The sequence below is a fragment of the Planococcus citri genome, chromosome 3 (genome assembly GCF_950023065.1).
Source record: "Planococcus citri chromosome 3, ihPlaCitr1.1, whole genome shotgun sequence".
Lineage (NCBI taxonomy): Eukaryota > Metazoa > Arthropoda > Insecta > Hemiptera > Pseudococcidae > Planococcus > Planococcus citri.
Window position 1 is genome coordinate 10,962,864 of NC_088679.1, and position 19,765 is coordinate 10,982,628.

The 19,765-nt window shown below is 33.0% G+C and overlaps 1 protein-coding gene across 3 annotated transcripts in view; it reads left to right on the forward strand.

Moving 5' to 3' along the window:
- The window catches only part of LOC135840860 (rho GTPase-activating protein 20-like), a 363,692-nt gene that overhangs the window by 32,016 nt on the left and 311,911 nt on the right, over positions 1 to 19,765 (forward strand). The window contains exons 2-4 of one of the 3 annotated variants that reach the window (XM_065357586.1): positions 972 to 1,158; positions 1,298 to 1,491; positions 9,346 to 9,391. In XM_065357586.1, coding sequence (XP_065213658.1) covers positions 972 to 1,158; positions 1,298 to 1,491; positions 9,346 to 9,391 — 427 coding nt within the window. Of the gene's footprint in view, positions 1 to 971; positions 1,159 to 1,297; positions 1,492 to 9,345; positions 9,392 to 16,606; positions 16,783 to 19,765 lie in introns of those variants that run through there. The other 2 variants (XM_065357591.1, XM_065357590.1) reach the window with 2 other exon arrangements.

Sequence of the window (19,765 nt, forward strand, 5' to 3'; positions counted from 1 at the left end):
ATTAAATAGATTAAAATTTAAATATCTTCCTTTTTCAACCTCCCATCTTAATTTATACGAGTATCTTTGAATCTAGAAAAAAATATATTTATGTAATTTCAGACAAGTGTAACCCGCACGTACTTATGTACTCTTACCCTCACATGCTCATCCGTCTTTCATTTCTTCACCTTTTTTACCACCTGTTTACGCCTCTTTTGGGCAGATACTCGTATTTAGAGTCTTGATATTATTTAAATAGGTATTACGTAGGTGTAAGTCTTTAGTCTACCTTATATATGTGTATGTACGTGGTTTAATTTTACAAAATGAATTGTTCATCGAACCGATTATAAGTTGAAAAAGGGCGTATCTGTAATATTCAGTTTCCTTCCTTATTTCTTTCGATAGAGTAGGTATAAGGTACCGGTAACCAAATTACTGCGACGACGATTAGACAGGAAAACACTCGATAAAAAAATGAAAATATGTTACTAGAGTGATACACCTTAAAGTTGATTGTTCTTTGAGCAAATAAATTACCAAGATACAAATGAATTATTCGAATTTCCTTTCAAAGCCCTACTAAACGGAATACGGGGATCGTTTGAAAAGATTCGTACCAATTATTAGGTATATAAAAATTGCTTCTATTCGAAATTTTTTTTTATCGTGTTGTTCTATTTTTACGTTATTGGAATAAAGGCGTAGTTTTATCTTCGCTGTGACATTTTTAAAGCGAAATCAAAATTATCATCGAGTAAGAATTCCATTGTTATCAACGTAGTTATCTGTTCTCGTTGAAATGACAATATCGATGAACATTTGTGAAAAAGGAAATACCGAATACCTACATATCATAGGGTGAAAAGTGAATAACAAATTGATAATGTCATCTCTTCTATCGTATGTTAGGATGTTATTTACTGTAAGGATTTATGCGTAATGTGTTTTTTTTTTTAAATAATAATTTTATCTGATTTTTTTTCTAGTTACCATGCACAAGAGGTCAGCCTATCGTTGAAGTGATAACACCAATTCTCGAAGAGTTCTCTATCTCTTTGCCTAAACTTTATCTAGGAGGTTCTCAAGCTCTGGTCCAGCCCGAAGCAGATTGTATCTACTTATACGAAAATGTTCTAATTATCGAACATCGAGAATCAACCTCACAAGTGGACGGTAAATTTTCCACATTATCTATTTTTTTCTACGCCTTCAATTCAACGAACGTCTACCATTTCGCATCGGGACGTTGTTACTTTCACATACTTCTTTCTTCGAAGGCAGATTCAATCTAATGGCGTATTTTTTTGCTCAGGTATCACGATGAATTTTTACAAGCTGATTGAGAAAATCATGAATGAAGAATCGGAATTCGTGAAAGTACTCTCATCGGCGGCCGAACTATACGATAATCCGACTTCCACCGATACCAACTCCATTTGTGAATTATCCATTGTCTTTCAAAGTCTAAATAACCTTTCGGCTGTTTGTAGCGGAGTTGTGAATGAAGTAAGAGCTAATAATCATGTATATATTTTTCTTTTACACTATTAGGTTACGTTTGCATTCTATACGAGTAAAATGATTTCGATCAAGTTGAGCAATGATTTTCGAAAAGAATCTCACTATGTTTGAGTACCTACATAATTTATAAATAACGTATATCGTACTCGTGCCTGCTTTTATTGGTTTATTAATAGCGCGTCGGAGAAAAAAAGAAAATAACCAAAGAAACAGAGAAATGCGTATGCTAATCTCGCGTAATTATTATGTACATATTTACAATAAAATTCCATAATTGAAGCGCATTGATCGAGTATGGAATTCTAGTTCTGTGACCTAAAAATAATTATTCTGGGTAATTTAGCTTGTTTTGCTATTTAAATGACGTAACGTGTAAGTAAGAAAGTTTTATGTTCAAATAGACGTCATTTTGATGATGTGATTTGAAGTTTCGAGAAAGCCTGAAATGATGATGACAATTTTGCTACTTATTATCGATGTTGATGAGAAATTGATGGAATATTTCGAGAATCTATTGATATGGGAGCAAAATTTACATTTTTGTATCACAATTCTTCAGCATTTCTTTTTTCGATTTTTTAGAAGGTAGGTACAAGAGCCCAAAATTTTGATCAGAATTTCAAAAAAATCTAAAAAATGAAGGCGAACTTTAGTTGATATTATTATTGATTTGAAGGATGATTTGAAGGATGTGAGTTCAAAAATTGGTCAATTTTTTTTATTCTTTACCTCTGAAACCCTCTGGCACTTGCTTCTAAATATTGGCAAAACTTTTTTTTTAAAATCTGAGAATGAGTTAAAGGGGGAAGTTTGACGAAGAAGGGGATGATGAGGGGGGGACTTCGGAAAAAATGTATTGTGAAAAATGAATTCAACATGTTGAAATATCATGATTTCAACGCAAAAGTCGATTTTATTTTTTAAAAACTCGAGGTTCTTCCTTCATCCTTGAAGGGGCTTTGAAAGGATTTCCAAAAAAAAGTGAGAAATCAATTCAGCGCATCAAAAATTGATTCACTCTTGAAATGAGATTCTTAAAGTGCATTTTTTTTGCTTCACTCTTCAGCGAAGTTATTTTGGAAATTTATTCATTTTCGAACCTCCTCTAAAACAAGTATGTATTTTTTCAAAAATTTAGGTCCAAAATTAGTTGTTTACCAAAAACACAATTTTCTCTCAAGATTTACCTCACAAAAATGACACTCCTCTCCAAAAAAAATATGTTTTTATTTTCAAAGATCGTTTATTGGAGAAGTCTCTTCTGAAAATTTTTTTTTCAAAAAGAAGTTTTCTGAAAAGTTTCTTGAAGTTTTCATTTTTGAAATTTGAGGAGACAATTTTTGGAAAGGTGTTTTCTTTTGTAGTGAAGTTTTTTTAGAAAAATTTTTTCGCCCCAGACTTTTTTAGAGCAAAGTTTAACAGCTTCTGTTTCATGAAGTCAGCATTTTCCCTTCAAAAATATGAAGTTTTTAGTTTCTAATTCAAAAATTAAGATTTTGTGTACCTCTACCTACATATTAGACCACAATCCATACACGAAAAAGTGCTCTAGAAGTTGATTTTGTATTTTTTTTTCGGGAACCAAAAATACGCGCTGCCAAAATGAAGGTACTATGTGCCCCATTCAGAAAAGTGCAATTTTGAAATTTTTCCCTTGCACAAATGGGGGGTGGACCCTCAAAAAGGTGATTTTGGGGACATGGTCGGAACCACAAAAACTCGACGGGGTTGTGTTGGGGGACTTCTCCCGATACCAAATATGTGATTTTTTTCCGTGGCACCCTGCACAACTGCATACTGTGGCACTTTTAATGCGATTTTTATGCATTTTTGGCCGATTTCGACGATAAAACGGCTCTGATGACCAGAGTATGGCCTGAAACCAATGGATTCTTGGACGTGTGTTGAACGGGGATATTTGAAGCCCAACTACGCAAACACGGTGAAAAAATACTTGCACAACGCGATTTTATGTGCACTAATAGGTTTGTTACCACTCCCCTCCCCCCGGTATTCAATAATGCATTGTCTATTTGATAATATCGATGCGACCCATCAAAGTGATATGAAATTTCGCGCTGAACTCAAAAATCGTAATCATTTTCAATTCTGACCTCCTCGCGGTGGAGTTTTGACTCCCAAACTGAATATAACGACGATATTAAACAAGTTTACCACATTACACGTCGATACTGAGGATTTATGTGTACGCAATAAGAATTATTTCTCATATTCGTTGCTGGGAATATTTTTGCTTCAAAAGTTTTCATTCAATCTGCACCCCCTCCCCTCCCCTTCTAAGACTATGTTTGAACATGGATTTGAAAACTTGATAATGACCTATCAAAGTGGTATAAAATTTCGCGCTGAGCTCGAAAATTGCATTCATTTTTCATTTGCACCCCCTCGGTGGAGTTTTGCCCCCCTCCGACCATAAATCTAACTACGAAAATGAACACGTTGCACATTACGTGTCTGTATAAATGAGGATTTATGTGTAGGTACGTATTTCAAATGATTCTCACATTTGTTATCTGGGCATGTTTCTGTTTCAAAATTTCTCATCCCATCTCCGTCCCCCTACCTTATGGGTTTGAAAACTTGACGCGACCCGTCAAAATGATATAAAATTTAGCGCTGATCTCGAAAATCTCATTCGTTTTTCATTTTGACCCCTCCCGCCTCTCCCTACAGTCGATCGATTGTTGTTTCTCATGACTGAATCGAAGTTTGGAAACGACGAAGCTCGAGAAAACATTTTCGTGTATTTCTGTTGTTTTTAAAACACCCACAAATAAATGGTTAGTGAGACTCTAGTGAACCATTAATCAGCTAATTTCATAACACCATTTGATCAGGTAACTTCGTAACACCATTTGATCAGCTAATTTCATAAAAACTTTTGTGAATAATTGTGCTCGGATTGCACAACATGTACGTGTTAGTTATGAAAAAATGAATTTTATCGAAATATTAATTTTATTGATTTTTATCCGTATTTTACATTATAAGAAAATGGAAACTATTGAAGAAATTTCATACCTATTTTGTATCTTTTGATGTTGTTCCATTTTTCTTGTTTGTATTATTTTTTCGTTATTCTTTTTTTCTTATTTCATCTGATTTATTTTCATGTATATTTTTTCACGTTCTTATTTTTCTGTTTTTTTTTTTTTTTTTTTTTTCATTTCATCTCCTTTTTTTCATTTACATTTTTTGTATCTGTCATTGTTGTTCCATTTTTCTTGTTTGTATTTTTTTCTCGTTTTTTCTTTTTTTTTTATTTCATTATCTGATTTGTTTTTATTTTTTCTTTCAATTTTCTCATTTCATTGAATGTTTTTCTCGTTCTTATTTTTCTGTTTTTTTTTTCATTTCGTCTCCTTTTTTTCTTTTTTCTTTTTTGTATTTTCCATTTTTCTGTTTTTTCTTTCATTTTTGTATTTTTTTCCACTAATATTTTTTTTATAAATCCTCATGTACAGACACGTAATGTGCAACGTTTTCATTTTCGTAGTTAGATTTATGGTCGGAGGGGGGCAAAACTCCACCGAGGGGGTGCAAATGAAAAATGAATGCAATTTTCGAGCTCAGCGCGAAATTTTATACCACTTTGATAGGTCATTATCAAGTTTTCAAATCCATGTTCAAACATAGTCTTAGAAGGGGAGGGGAGGGGGTGCAGATTGAATGAAAACTTTTGAAGCAAAAATATTCCCAGCAACGAATATGAGAAATAATTCTTATTGCGTACACATAAATCCTCAGTATCGACGTGTAATGTGGTAAACTTGTTTAATATCGTCGTTATATTCAGTTTGGGAGTCAAAACTCCACCGCGAGGAGGTCAGAATTGAAAATGATTACGATTTTTGAGTTCAGCGCGAAATTTCATATCACTTTGATGGGTCGCATCGATATTATCAAATAGACAATGCATTATTGAATACCGGGGGGAGGGGAGTGGTAACAAACCTATTAGTGCACATAAAATCGCGTTGTGCAAGTATTTTTTCACCGTGTTTGCGTAGTTGGGCTTCAAATATCCCCGTTCAACACACGTCCAAGAATCCATTGGTTTCAGGCCATACTCTGGTCATCAGAGCCGTTTTATCGTCGAAATCGGCCAAAAATGCATAAAAATCGCATTAAAAGTGCCACAGTATGCAGTTGTGCAGGGTGCCACGGAAAAAAATCACATATTTGGTATCGGGAGAAGTCCCCCAACACAACCCCGTCGAGTTTTTGTGGTTCCGACCATGTCCCCAAAATCACCTTTTTGAGGGTCCACCCCCCATTTGTGCAAGGGAAAAATTTCAAAATTGCACTTTTCTGAATGGGGCACATAGTACCTTCATTTTGGCAGCGCGTATTTTTGGTTCCCGAAAAAAAAATACAAAATCAACTTCTAGAGCACTTTTTCGTGTATGGATTGTGGTCTATATTTTGTGTTCAAAAATGAAGTTTGCATGTTCTCTCAAAAAATAAAGTTGGCATACTTGGGTACTCATCTATTCAAAAATCAAATAGAGTTTTCATTAAAAAAAAAAAATTCTCAAAAATTACGATAGCATTTTTTCTTTGAAAAATACTCTGGAAAACTCGAGCCCTAGGGAAATTGTCTCATTTATTCCCTTGTCAATATAAATATCTGATTTTGCGATTGTTTTTCATCAATTTTTGATTTTTAATTTTTTTTGGAAAATGCTTGAATTTTAATCTTAAGGTTAAGTATTTGAGAAATAAATTGATATAAAAACACCGAAAACTTGGAGGTTTCTTAAAAGCTATCTAAACGAAGGATCTTTTAAACAAATATGAAAAACAAAATGATAAAAAATTGAATTTTCAATACATAGGTTAGGTAGGTAGTCTACTTTCTGTTTTTTTTTTTTTTTTTTAATTTTTCATTCTTGAAATCTTTTTGAAACTTTATATGTAGGTACCATATGTACCTAAACCTATCTAAATTATTTTATTTCAAAAACACAAGTTCTTATGCTCACAAAAGGGAACTCTTAAAATGACACTCAACGTTTTCGGCAAACCCCAGCTACATAGAAAAAACATATCTTAATCAAATCCATGTAAGTAACTAAAATTCCAATTGGTAAAGGTAATGTTTAATTAATTTTGCTGTCAAATTTTTGAAAATTCAAAACAGTTATTTTGGCTGCAAATTTTCAACTTATCCATTAGGTATTTATTTCCGGTGAGAATGGTTATTCTTTCATTTCACGCCCTTCGTCACCTCTACCTTCCCTTCCCTCTCCAAAAACTACCCATTTCAAGCCATTCTGTAGCCGCCTGTGAGATTTGAATTTTCCCCGGATATTTCAAATTGCTTTTGAAGGGGCAAAGATGAACTTTCGAGCCTATAACTTTGTTCGGTGTTTATTAAACACTCTCTTGGCTGTCTTACGAGGTGATTATAAAATTCTAGATTTGTCCATTCGAAAGTGATTTTCCCTCCAGGAATTTACAGATCAGTCAAAAATTCACTTTTGAACTAACGCTTCTGGAATTCCATGGAAATCATTTGAAACCATTCTTTAAAACGCCAAAGAAGTGTCGAATAAGCATCAACCGAAGTTGTGGGAGCTGAAGTTCATTTTTTTCCCCATTCAGAGTAATTTGAATAAATTTCTGGAGAAAATTAAAAACTCCCTGGAGCCTGGAGGATGTAGAAAGGCCTAAAATTGACAGGTTTTGAAAGATGGGAGAAGAGGCGAGGAGAGAGGGCAGAAATTAGACAATAATTATTCATATTGATTCAATTTGTTTGAAAAAAAAATTATGAAAAAGTTGAAAATTCACAATAAAAACATTTTTTTTAATTTTTAAAATTTTCAAAAATTCTGAAATGAACTTGAGCTCCTAAAATTTTGAATATAGAGGTTTCAGAGCATTTAGTTAGGTTTCGTTGAAATTCGAGGGATCTGGTTCAAAAATTTTCCTTTTAAGATGTGCCTACAGGGTGGACATAAATTTCGTGAAACCCTAAGAAAGTTTTCTGCTAAATATTTCAGTTGGGGGTCCACGATATTTTTGACCACCCTGTATGTACATACCTACATAGGGCTATCCATGTCGAAAATTTGAAAAATCTTGGTCCATTCAGGAATGACCGAGTTGACCGATGGAGAAAAAAACTACCAAAAACTTCCCAAATAGTCCCATCGTACGGTTTCTATCCCATAAATATCTCCTTGGAGGTTCTCTAGGTTTCCATGTTGGGGGAAAAATTGCTTTGAAGAGTGTAATAGAGTACCCTGAAGTCGTAAAAAAGCTCAAATCTTCAATTTCTAATAAAACAAATGAATATAAGTACATAAATTGGAAATTGTTTTCAAAAATAATCTAACAACACAAGTAAAAGTAGTCAAAAGTGCTTTTGACATTTTTGACAAAGCCTTACTGCTTTTTTACTCATGTTGTTGAATTATTATTTTTAAAAAAAATCCAATTTATATTCATTTGTTTTGTTGGAAATTAAGGATTATTTTAAGCTTTTTCAAAACTTTCATTTTCCACAATGATTTTTCTGTAATAACTCAGCTTCTTTGTGATTCCGTCAATTGGGCACGGTCGTCGCGGTACCCTATTACACTCTTCAAAGCAATTCATTTCCCCAGCATAGGAACATGGAGAACCTCCAAAGGGATAATGTTACAGTTACACACAATATAAAAGAATCATTATTCAGCTCCTGATGAAACACGACTATGCAACTCATTTAACATCCCAACAGCCATGTGCGGATCCTTCATCAACTCGATACACATCTATACGTACATTGAAACACGTTTCCCTCCAACACACCACGTGCATTTGCGTACACGTTTGGTAAATTAAATTTCGCTTTTCTTATCTTCTCACAAGATAATTGGAAATCGATTGGAATAAAAATACGTTCAAATTTATTAGGTAAACACGATTAATTTAAAAACACCAGACTAACACGAGTTTAGGCACTACATAAGTAAGCTCACACAACAGCCAGTAGGAAAACACGTTCTAGTTTTTTTTTTCTTCTTCGATATAGGTTCACTATACTATTAGGCATAGGTAGTATATAGATAATTTTTATTTGCATGTGGTAAAAAAAAACCTATTGGCTAACCGTCATAAAACCGCGTCCATTGGTTACATGACAATTATTAATGAGTTCGGGTACCGAAAGTGTAATATTTAGTAAAGAAAATCGTTTCTCAATTGGTCGTGTTCCTTTATAATACCTACGAGTAGGTACTTTAATGTAGGTATACTTACCCTCGAATTGTAGACGTACGTGTGTTAAAAATGGTTTCAAGTTTAATAATTTGTGCACTAAATAAATCGAGAATTGGACGATAGCTCGGAGCACATTGCTCGGTGTCAACGAGACATGCTTCGTTGTCTTTCAATACATACACTAGTAGGTAGAGGTACCTAACAATATACTTACCTTGGTACTATCGTAAGTACATGCAGAATCACGAAGTAGTAATTTGAAGAAATGCGAACAAGTTTTCAAGTTTTTTTTCCTTTTCTTTTTTTATTCTTTTCCACATTGTCACACTAGTTTGCAATTCTATGTACTATTCGACGAATCGAATAGCATCATCATACACACGTAAGTTTACTCACTCGATCGAACGAATTACCTCGTTCAATCACGAGCTCGCGTACTTGAACCGGTTATACGTATTCTTAAAGGTATTCGAACCAATCGAAGTATAATCTAAAGCTAGTAAAATGTATCGTAATAATAATTGTACTTAGGTATATATATTCTATAAGTACCTGTGACAGATTTTTGTTAAAATTTCGTACTAATATACGACTTTTTTTTTGCAGCTTACGTCTGCCTTGTTCATGGAGAATAGTTGGTCTTTGGATATTCGTAAGTGTTGTGAAATTATTTTATTTTCAACTATAAGCATTTCTGCGAAAAAAAAATACTCATCGATGTCGAGCAAATGTATTCTTATAATCTGAGGTAAGATTCAGGTATTTCTAAATCCTCGAAAAGTTTGTTCACGGTGCGGAATAATTTACCTACATTTTAGTCGAGTAATTCGTCGAAGGTAATCGCCGCATTTTTCGTCAAAATAAATCCGCACCCGAAATCCATAATTTATATCGCAAATCTATCGAATAAGATACGCATACCGATAGTACCTATAGGACAACGCAAGGCTAAAATACGCGCGAAATTTAAACATCCATACGTAATAATTCACGCATTATTGATTCCAAAGTACTAGGAAAAAAAAACACAGTAAATATAAAGTTTCGAAATTCACTCAGAGACAGAGAAAAAGAGAGAGAGAAGTTGTAATCGAGAGTGTGGGAAGAGATGGAGAAAAAAGCTGGTAAAATTTTCATCATTGGTACGAGCTGTTTAAAGACAGACTAGACCGGGACTTGGACCGGTGGTAACACGGTCGATGACCGTACTTACGCCTAACAAATCGCTCACAAGGTTAATGTCGCTACACTGCCAAACGAATACTACACTAGTCACTTTCACTTAAAAAATAGTTAGCAGCAATTCGATAAATTATTATCTTAATAGCTGGCGGTTATGCGTTTAAGGCGTAACAAGTATTATATTAAAAATATTATACCCGAGTTATTAGCCAGGTACAGTAAGGCTTATACGAATGGCTCTAACTTTCTGCTCACAGTGCAGAATTGGCCGTAATTGTGACCATTTCACATCATGCGCTTAATGAGCTTCGTGTAAAAAGATATGAATTGCATCTGCGTACTGATGAGCTAGGTTTATTTTAATTTACGACCATTGAGCTTTGCTTTCTTCCTTTCAAAATATGTAATGTACGTACGTACGTCTAAGTTACACACAGCAGAATTTTTAAACTCGTGATTCGAATTCGCTTTTGCTGAATTACCATATACCTAGTACCTTACCTACCTATCTTACTATACGTGAGTATTGAGTAAAGTACCTGTACCTACCCGAAGAAAGTTCGGTTTCTAAAAATGCAATTAGCCTGCTGTACTAAAATTTTAACGCCTTTAAGTCTTTTACGAGTTGTGAAATCTTCGTGCTGTAGTGATACCTTCGTGTAAACTCGAGTAGGTATTTTTATGGTTGCAATTTTTTCTCTCCTGTGGATTACCATTTACCAGCTAAAGGGAATGGTGCTGGAGAGATTCATTCACGAGGTAACCTGTAATTTTCCAATTTATATGGGGTCAGGGTTGGATATGAGGAAATGAACGAGTAAATTTAGTAACCTATGCTACGTATTGGGTGATATTTTTTTACACCTCGATGCTGTAGAAATTTAGGCTCGTGGCTGAGTTATCGATTTCGTTCATTTTTTTTTTTTTTATCAACGAGGGACTCAGAGAGAAATATCTCCACCTGACGTAAAATTTTTTGATCTGGACAAAGCTCAATTAAAAGAGCACACAAAAATACATCAACTAGATAAAATTTCACTGCTGAAATGCATTTTTCGATTTTTAATGAATTTTCGAGTTCCTATCAAATTAAAAAATCAAAAATGTATCAAATTGATATTTAAAAGCATAAATTTGACATGTACCCTATTTTTTTGAACCCCTGAACGATTGAAAATGGTTTCGAACCATTTTGAGCAGTTCTGGAGTCTCCAACAGATTTTTGAAACTTTGGATTTCCACAAATACCCAATGGATTTTAAAAAATGGGAAGCTAAAATTTACTTTAAACCATAATTTCAACAAGCTGAGCCGATTTCATGTGGTCTCAAACGGTTCCGGAGTCTCCAGCCATATTTTGGAAATTCCATAATTTCAAAAAACGCCATAAAAACTGTGCAAATTATGAACACTTCCTAAAAAGCACACTTAGAGAACCCTCTAGATTGTACTATGCTAAATTACAGCTTCGTAGGTTCATTCGAGGAGGCTCCAGTGATTGCACAAAACACATGAAAAATGACGCAAAATCAACTTCCTTGTGTTAAGTTTTAAAGTTCAATTTCATTATCGGCGGGGAAAATAGTTAGTATTTGTGTAAGGGCGGTGGAGAAGGGAGGGAGGGGGCGGGGGGTAAAATTTTCCAAAACATGGTTAAATCTTTTATATTTTGGTTGGGTACACAATACACATATTTTGAGCATCATCATCATGTTTTTAGATCAACTTTCCCATTCAGATTAGATGGGGGAGGGGGGGGGTCTGTATTTTTTTGATGAATTTTGAGTCTATAATCGTAAGAATCCACTGTTTTTCAGTTTCGTGGAAGGGTAATTCTCAAAAAAAGTTTAAAAATCATATAACAGGTGGTTTACTTGAATACTATTTACAATGGAAAATTTTTTTTCGGTGGCATGGTATAAATACCAACTCGGGCATCACGTGCATATAGTTTCACGTCCCCCAACCCCCTCCACTGTGGGTCAAGTCCCCCCCAACCCAGAAAATTCCATCGTCGTGGCTTTGTAACCACTTTCAATTTTTCAACATCATTTTCAAAAATTAATTACACTTTCACTTTTACTGAGAAAAAAAAAGGATAGATACATATCATTGTGTGATATCCAGAGTAAATGATAGAACCAATACAAATTTTCAGAATGATACTTATACCCTGAAACCGAGGCCATAAAAAGATGTAACCAGTTTTTGCTCGATCGCCGTGGCCAATTTTTATTTATTTTTTTCTGGCTCTCCTATTCGACTTTTTTTTTGGGGTGAAATGGCTACACTGTATTGTTTCAGTGACTCAGTGCTGTGCCCATTTCACAACCATCAAGGAAATACAGTCACCCATTCTCCGAATGGTAATCTGAGAAAATTGTACAGATTACCATTTTTCAGAGCCAGTTTAAAAGAGACATTTTTTTTCTTGAAAAAAAATAATATTCAAATGGATTTGATGACCACAACTTTGAAAATTGAAAAATTATTGATTCCATTACCGCAGTAAAACAAATTTTAGTTCTTTTTTTCTTACGTCGTGGATAGTACAGTTTGGTATTACGTCGTGGCTATCGTGATTTTTTGTCCACGACGAAGGAAAGTACTTACCTTATGTTTGAATACTCCCATTGAAATGTACAGGGTGCCCAGAAATATCGAGTACCCCTAAGAAAGTTTTCTACTAAAATACTTCGGTTGGTCACAGTGAATGATAATAATGATAGCACATGATTGGTTGTTGGGCTGGAGAGATAACATTCCACCAATCATATGCATCTATTTCACGTTGCCAGCCTATATTTTTAATGAAAAATTTCTTAGGGGTACTCGATATTTCTGGGCACCCTGTAGCTGGTACCTACTTGATGACCTTTTTGTGAGCTAAAGCTATTAATAACTGCTCCAGCTATACCTATACCTTTACCTACCCAAAAGTAGTGAACAGCTTTTTTTTTCAACACGTGACACCGATTTTTTGAAGCCCCTATACCCCCACCCTTATTGAAGATGGCTTGAGCCTGAAGTCATTGGGGTCCTGGGTATGCCTAGAATCAACTCCCTTTTGAAAAAAATTCAAAAAAAGGTTTTCATTTTTGAAAAATTTTAGCACTGAAATTTAGACTTTTTTTTGAGAATTACCCGGAAGTCGAAAGCGTATCTCAATGATCAAAATTCAAAATTTCCAGAATGGCAGCGATGCGGAGTAACCCAATACAATTTTTGCACATTTTACCTTACACAGTTTCTTTTTTTGAAAAACGTTCCATGATACAAAAGTTGTTTCCGAGAAGAAAATTATGAGGCCTTTTTTTTATGCTAATTGGACCGAACTTGAACGAAAATGTATTTGAAAAATATATCCGTTCCTACTTTTAATTTTAAAAAATGGAAAAGATAGAAAAATTTACTTTTCATTTAAAAAAAATAATCATTTAGGTACGCGTACTTACTTTTGAAATTATATAAATTTTCTGAAACTTCTTTTCTCGTTTTTTTTTCTGTTTCCAAGTTGGATTTTCCAAAAATCGATTACTTATTCAAATTCAAAAAATGTTTAAACCAAAAAATACATTTCTCAATTTCTCTAAACACGAATTTTTGCGAGATTTTGTCCTGGAATCGTACAAGTCTGTTTGCATTTCATTCATTTAAAAATTTTTAATTTTGAAAAACTTTCAAATTCTACAATTTTGAAGCTAAAAAAGTAGAGTCCTCATAACGAAAAAGCTTTGTTTTTGTCTCTCGAGATACAAATTTTTGAAAGCTTTTGCTCTCGCTTCGCTCAGGCTCCTTTGCTTTTTTTTCACAAGTAGAGCTTTTTAAAAAATCCAACAGGTGTTCAAATTTAAAAAATGTGTAAACCAAAATTACACACTTCTCGTACTTATAAAAAAATTTGTTTTTGTTTCTCAAAACACGAATTTTCGCAAAATTTTGGCCTCGTTTCGCTTGGGCCTGATTGCTTTTCTTTTAAAAATTGAAAATTAAAAAAAAAACCATCATTTAAATCAGAGTCAAAAAAAAGAACTCCTCATTAAAAATTCAACTTTAAAAATACGAATTTTTGAAATCTGAATTGCCCTTGTTTTAAAACTTGCCATTTTATTCGGAAAAATTGGTGTTTTTTTCAGATCAGTCGAAAAATGTTTGGTTGACACCTCCTCCCCCTTTCCCAAGAAAACCTCTCGTTTCGTTACCGTTTATATGGAAATTTTAAGATAATTTTGTATTACTTTTTTGTCAAGTTTCGCTAGTATTTTGTTGCAATTTCAAAAAATAGGGTGTTATAAAAGTTATGTAAAAAAATTGAAATTTGAAAAATCAAAAAATTGATGCAAAAATTTTCTCTCAAAACTCATTAAAAAACGGCTCAAGTAACATGAAAATCTATGAAAATGACTTCAAAGCAATGTTAAATATTTTTTGAAAAAATTTAAATCAAAAAATTGAAAAAATTTGCAGAAAAATTACTAAAAATGTAGAACGTACATACCTAGCTAATGAACTAGGTATTTTGAAGTTTGTTGAGTTACTTATTGATAAAAATCGTTGAAAATTATTGTCAAAAATTCAAAATGAATACTTACATAGATGAAAATATCAACAAAATAGGTAATGCTAAAGCACAATCGTAAAAACGAAACTTTGTTTGCAAAATCTGAATTATTTTTGAAATTTTTTGGACGTCAATTTTAACAGAGTTTCAGTTTCAGTTGCATTTTATGTATACAATTTTTCTATAACGTTTTAAGCATAAGATCATTTTTTTTGAAATTTCTGATTGATTTTTATAATTCAAGTTGATTGTATTTTTTGTTATGATGAGTTAAGATCAACTTTTTGGATTTCAACTATTTTTGCAACATTTCAGGTTGAAAGGTTTTTATGAAGTTTTTTTCCCTTGAATTTTTACATTATTGCTGTAGGTATAGATACTTTTTTTGAAAAATTCCTGTTTTTTTTTTTGTAATATTTATTCAGTGACATTTGTGCCAGTTTTGCCAATTTTTCATTATATTCAATTTTTTTGATGCTTCGAATTATTTTTATGGCATTTAAAAAAAATTTCAACTGTTATTTGGATAATTTTTCTCATTTTAACGAATGTGTGCAAAAGTACCTTTGTTTTTTAATAAGATTGTGAACAACTTTTTTTTTTTTTTTTTTTTTTTAATGATCGAAATTGTAGTGATTTTTACAGAAGTTTCGACTATTGATGTTGAATTTTTTTTCTGTTTGTTTCAAATTTTAGTCATTTTTATAGCGTTTCAACAGGCAAGAGAACTTTTTGAACTAACATCTCTCTGGATTAAAAAAAAATAACAAAATTTCAACGCTAAAAGTCATTTTTGAATTTTTAATGAATTTTAAAAAATTTAGGAAACTCAAACAAAATATTTATTTTTATGGTCTTTTTTGACCTTTTCACAATACTTACTTATCTAATCTTTTTCAACAATATGAATCTGTGCGAATGATTAGGCAACTTCTTTGATTCTATAGTTCAGATGAAATATCATGATAGAAACTCCATCAAAATATATACACCATTTGGTAGGTATATCTGCACGTAAGAATCCATCGTTAATATCCCACTATTTATAAAAAAATATTATAAATAAAAAGAAACATCTTACTTTCGGAATACACGTCGCAATCGAGTCGCATTGAATATGTCTATTAGTGACATTGTCATTGATAATCATGGTACATAGAAGTTTAGAGGAGTGGAGCTGGATTGTCGGAGACACGGTTCGGTTCGCGATGACATATCATAAAATTAATTATTTCTCGATTGCATAATAGAAAGTGACCATTGAATATGGTTAGTTTAAGGATTTTTTAGCCGTTATACAGTATATGTATATACGTATATAAGATGGGTCCAGTCTCCAGAGTCCAAACCAGCGGACTTCTCCCATATACTTTCGATTATTCAGTTGATTAATGATTAGGGTTCAGCATCTGTGTCGCTTTCGCTTTGAAATACTTATATATTGGGATACCTATACTTATACGTTGTTATCCATAATATACCTAGGTTGGTCTTGGAATAAATATACTTGGGTGAAAATAATGAAGAAATATAAATTTTACCTAAATTTTGACCATTTTATAAACATGTACCGCCTAGTTAGGATTTGAATTATTGTAACATTGTCGTTTGATCTGTATCACAAAATATACATGCGTAAATATAAAATCTAGAATACGCGACTACTATAGGTAACTACTTGTAGTTTAATATATAGTAGAAGGAAAGAAGGAAAAAAAGAGAAAACTTTCACATTGTGTGAGTCATGATTTAAAAATATTTGAAAAATGTTTAAATTACTCCATGTTCCTTTTTTTTTCAAGGTAACTTAATTTTTTTCGGTTAAAATTTATTTACTACCCGCCTAATAAAAAGCTACACCTTATCATATTACTACATGTTCACTTACATACATTAGATCAAAGCTGAACCGTTTAGCTGGACTGTTGAGTAACCCTACTATTAAATCGGCAATGTGAAGTTCAACCTGTTTTTTATTCATAAAACTTAAACGCCGCGTCGTCGGTACTATATGCCCAGCTGGACATTCGATATCTCCCGGTTAGAAATTTGTGTAGTGCTAAGCTGCGTGTTTTATTTCATCATTTTTTTTTTTTTTCGTTTCGAATTTTATTTCGTTCGAAGTGCGTACGGCGATAATTTGCGTTTCACATCGTGCGGCATTTTTTTTTTCTTAAAAAGTGTTAGTGTAAAAAAAATGTGATTGTGTCGGATGGTACAGTACATTGGGACATGGAACAATGTTCGGTTAATATTCATAACATGAAATATTCCACTCATGGATCATTTTTGTTCAGCAGGTTTGTCATTTGTATTAACAATCGGTACCTGTGTTCTATTCTTTTGTCTTGTCAACCTCGGAATTCTCGACTAAGAAAGTTATTTACCTTTTCCGGAATTAATATTCGAATGGCAATTGCATTCTGGAGAAAATTAACACGTCCTGAGTCAAAAGCCAGCGCCTCTATATTGCCTGTATTGGTGTTTTGATAACGTGATTGAATGCACATTGTTGTCTCATCTGTCGAGGTATGTAGGTATTAGGGTTACTAAATGATGGTTTCCTGTTTTGATGAAGGGGAAGGGGAGACGAGGGTGTCGAGAGAATTTTCAATTGGTATATAGTCAAAATCTAACTTCATCGAGTCATCATTGATCATAATTTCGAAATATTTTCAGATGATAAAATATTGTTTTTTGGATACCTTCGTTTTTTTTGTGCCAAATTTTAATTGATTACGAAACTCCCTCCCCCCAAAAACCACCGTGTTTGATAAAAACGTAACGAGGTGGATTAAATATTCTGCCTGTGTAGTTTCATGCTTTCAATATTATTCAAACAGTAGGAAATATCAATCTAATGTAGTAAAAAAATTAATTAAAATCGTTTACGCTTGAATTCGTAGAACAATGGTTAATGTTTCGCAAAGTTAGGAAAATATTGCTAATAATCCCGGAACTAATACCCATTGATCCTTGAATTATGACTTGTGCACGTTTTAAAATCATACCTATACATTTACCGTTTACTTATTTTACCTTATTATATTTCTCATTAATATCAATTGCAAAGTATAAAGAGAAAGGATCGAAGGATTTTTCCCTCCCGAATTAATATGCTGGAAAAAAATACCCAAGATTATGGCTGAATTTAATTTCACCTACACAGTGTCAAGTGGATACCTACCTACTTTGGAAAATCAAAGAAAAGGAAGAAAAAACTGACTTTTATATTTACCCATAATTATAATGTCTTTTAAAAATGTCAAGGATTGAAGATACCGAAGAGATTGGGGAGGAAAGGGAAAATCTGTTGAGCGTTTGAGAAATGAAAATTACCAATCTCGTGTTGAAATTTTGAAATTGTTGGAAAAATTTCAACTTTTTAAAATGAAGCAATTTTTTATTTAAAAAAAATTGCTCTCAAGTTTGAATTTTTTTCGACGAATTGGATGTTTTTGTGATCAAAAAATTGAACGAGACCACCATTAATTGACCTTCAACTCTGCTGCCGAGTCATTCAAGTTTCAGTCTGAAAATTAATTAAACATCAACTAAAAATTGTACCATCTCGAATTCATTTGTGTAGTTTATCTCTCTAATATAAGATGGATTGGAGAATTGAAGGACTCTACCTAAAACCGCTGGCTCAAAATTTCAACAAAAATTGAATATGTACTTAAAAAATAAAGAATTAGAATTCCAAAATTTTCAAAATCAAAATTTCAGCTTCTTGAATTGGTTTTTTGACTTTTAGTCAATTTTTAGAGTTTTTTTATCAGCTGTAATGAATGAAGACAGATATTTTTTTGTAAATATGAAAGACCTATGCAATTTTGAAATATGTATAGCCCTTTTTGGAAAAATTTATGAAATACTTTTTCAACTTAAAATCGATCTTCCCAAACGAAAGTTCATGATTTTCAGCAAATTTTGATTCTGGAGCTTTCAGTCAGATTTCAATTTTTTTTTCTTTCAAATAACTACAATTATTTTCAAATGTATTCTGAAAACTTTAAAATTGTGAGATTTTGATTTTTTCTGAAGGATAGATAAGCCCTGCAAACGTTTCAAAATTTTCCTAAAATTTGGAAACCGTCTAGGTTTACTAAAAGTACAGCTTTCCTTTTCAAGATACTCACCAAGAAAATTCCTATGTAAGTTTTTACTTTTTTACGATTTTTTGTGAAATTTTCGAACTTTGAAGGCTTTTTAAAAATGATTTGAAATGTTTGATAATTTCGTTATTATCTAGTGAAAAACGTGATACTGCTTAAAACCTTTTTAAAAAATCACATTGAAATTTTCAGTAGGTACCTAAACTGATTTTCAAAAATAGGATCTCAAAATTCCTTGAGAGGCCAAGTCCTGTGTACCCAATTTTGGTCAAACTGTAAAAATAAAATTAAAATTGAAGTATTATTATATCGCTTGCTCCTCTGAACCCTCCAAAAATTCCTCCAAAATTGGTCATAAATACAACAATGGAGAGTCCTCTAAGAGAACATACGAGCCAAAGAATTTTTCAACTTTCAGACATTTTGCTCTTGTTGAAGGGATGAAGGGCGAGGTAAGGAGCCAAAAATTTAACTTTTTTTTTGAGAAGTGGAAAGTGAGAAATTTTTTGATGGTGCAGTCATTTTAGCAAAATTTTTAGTCGAACCTCGGAAAAATTAGGGAAAAGCTGAATTTCACATTATTTGTTCAGATTGGTCTCTAAAACAACCCATCAAAAGTTGCACCCCGCAACTTTACCGTTATCTCCGCAAGAGGTCATTAACCTTTGCCGATACAGGTTTTTCGGCTGTATCGCCGAAATAAAGGGTCCGAGAGGGAAAATGTTTGAACAAAAATTGTTCTACGCAAAATTTCCTATCAGCGTGACCAGTTCAGCATTTCTCAAAATGGCGATTTCACCCTTACTAAGGAGGGGATAAAGTTGTCAATTTTATGAAAATTGTTTTAAAAAATGAAAATCGACGATTTAAAACGTGATTTTGATTCACAGTAGACTCGAAAATATTTTGACCAAAGTTGCACACCGCAACTTGTCTGCAACCCCCGCAAGAGGTCATTAACCTTTGTCAATCTACGTTTTTCGGCTATATCGCGCCGAAATGAAGGTCGGAAAAAAAATTATTGAACTAATTGACCAGTTCAGTTGTTCGTCGCGAAATTGCAATTTCAGTCTTTTAGGGTGAGGGAGGGGGGGGGAGGGTGGCGAATTTTTAATTCAAAGTATGTATATGTTAGCACTTAAGCAACAGACTCCATGTCATCTGT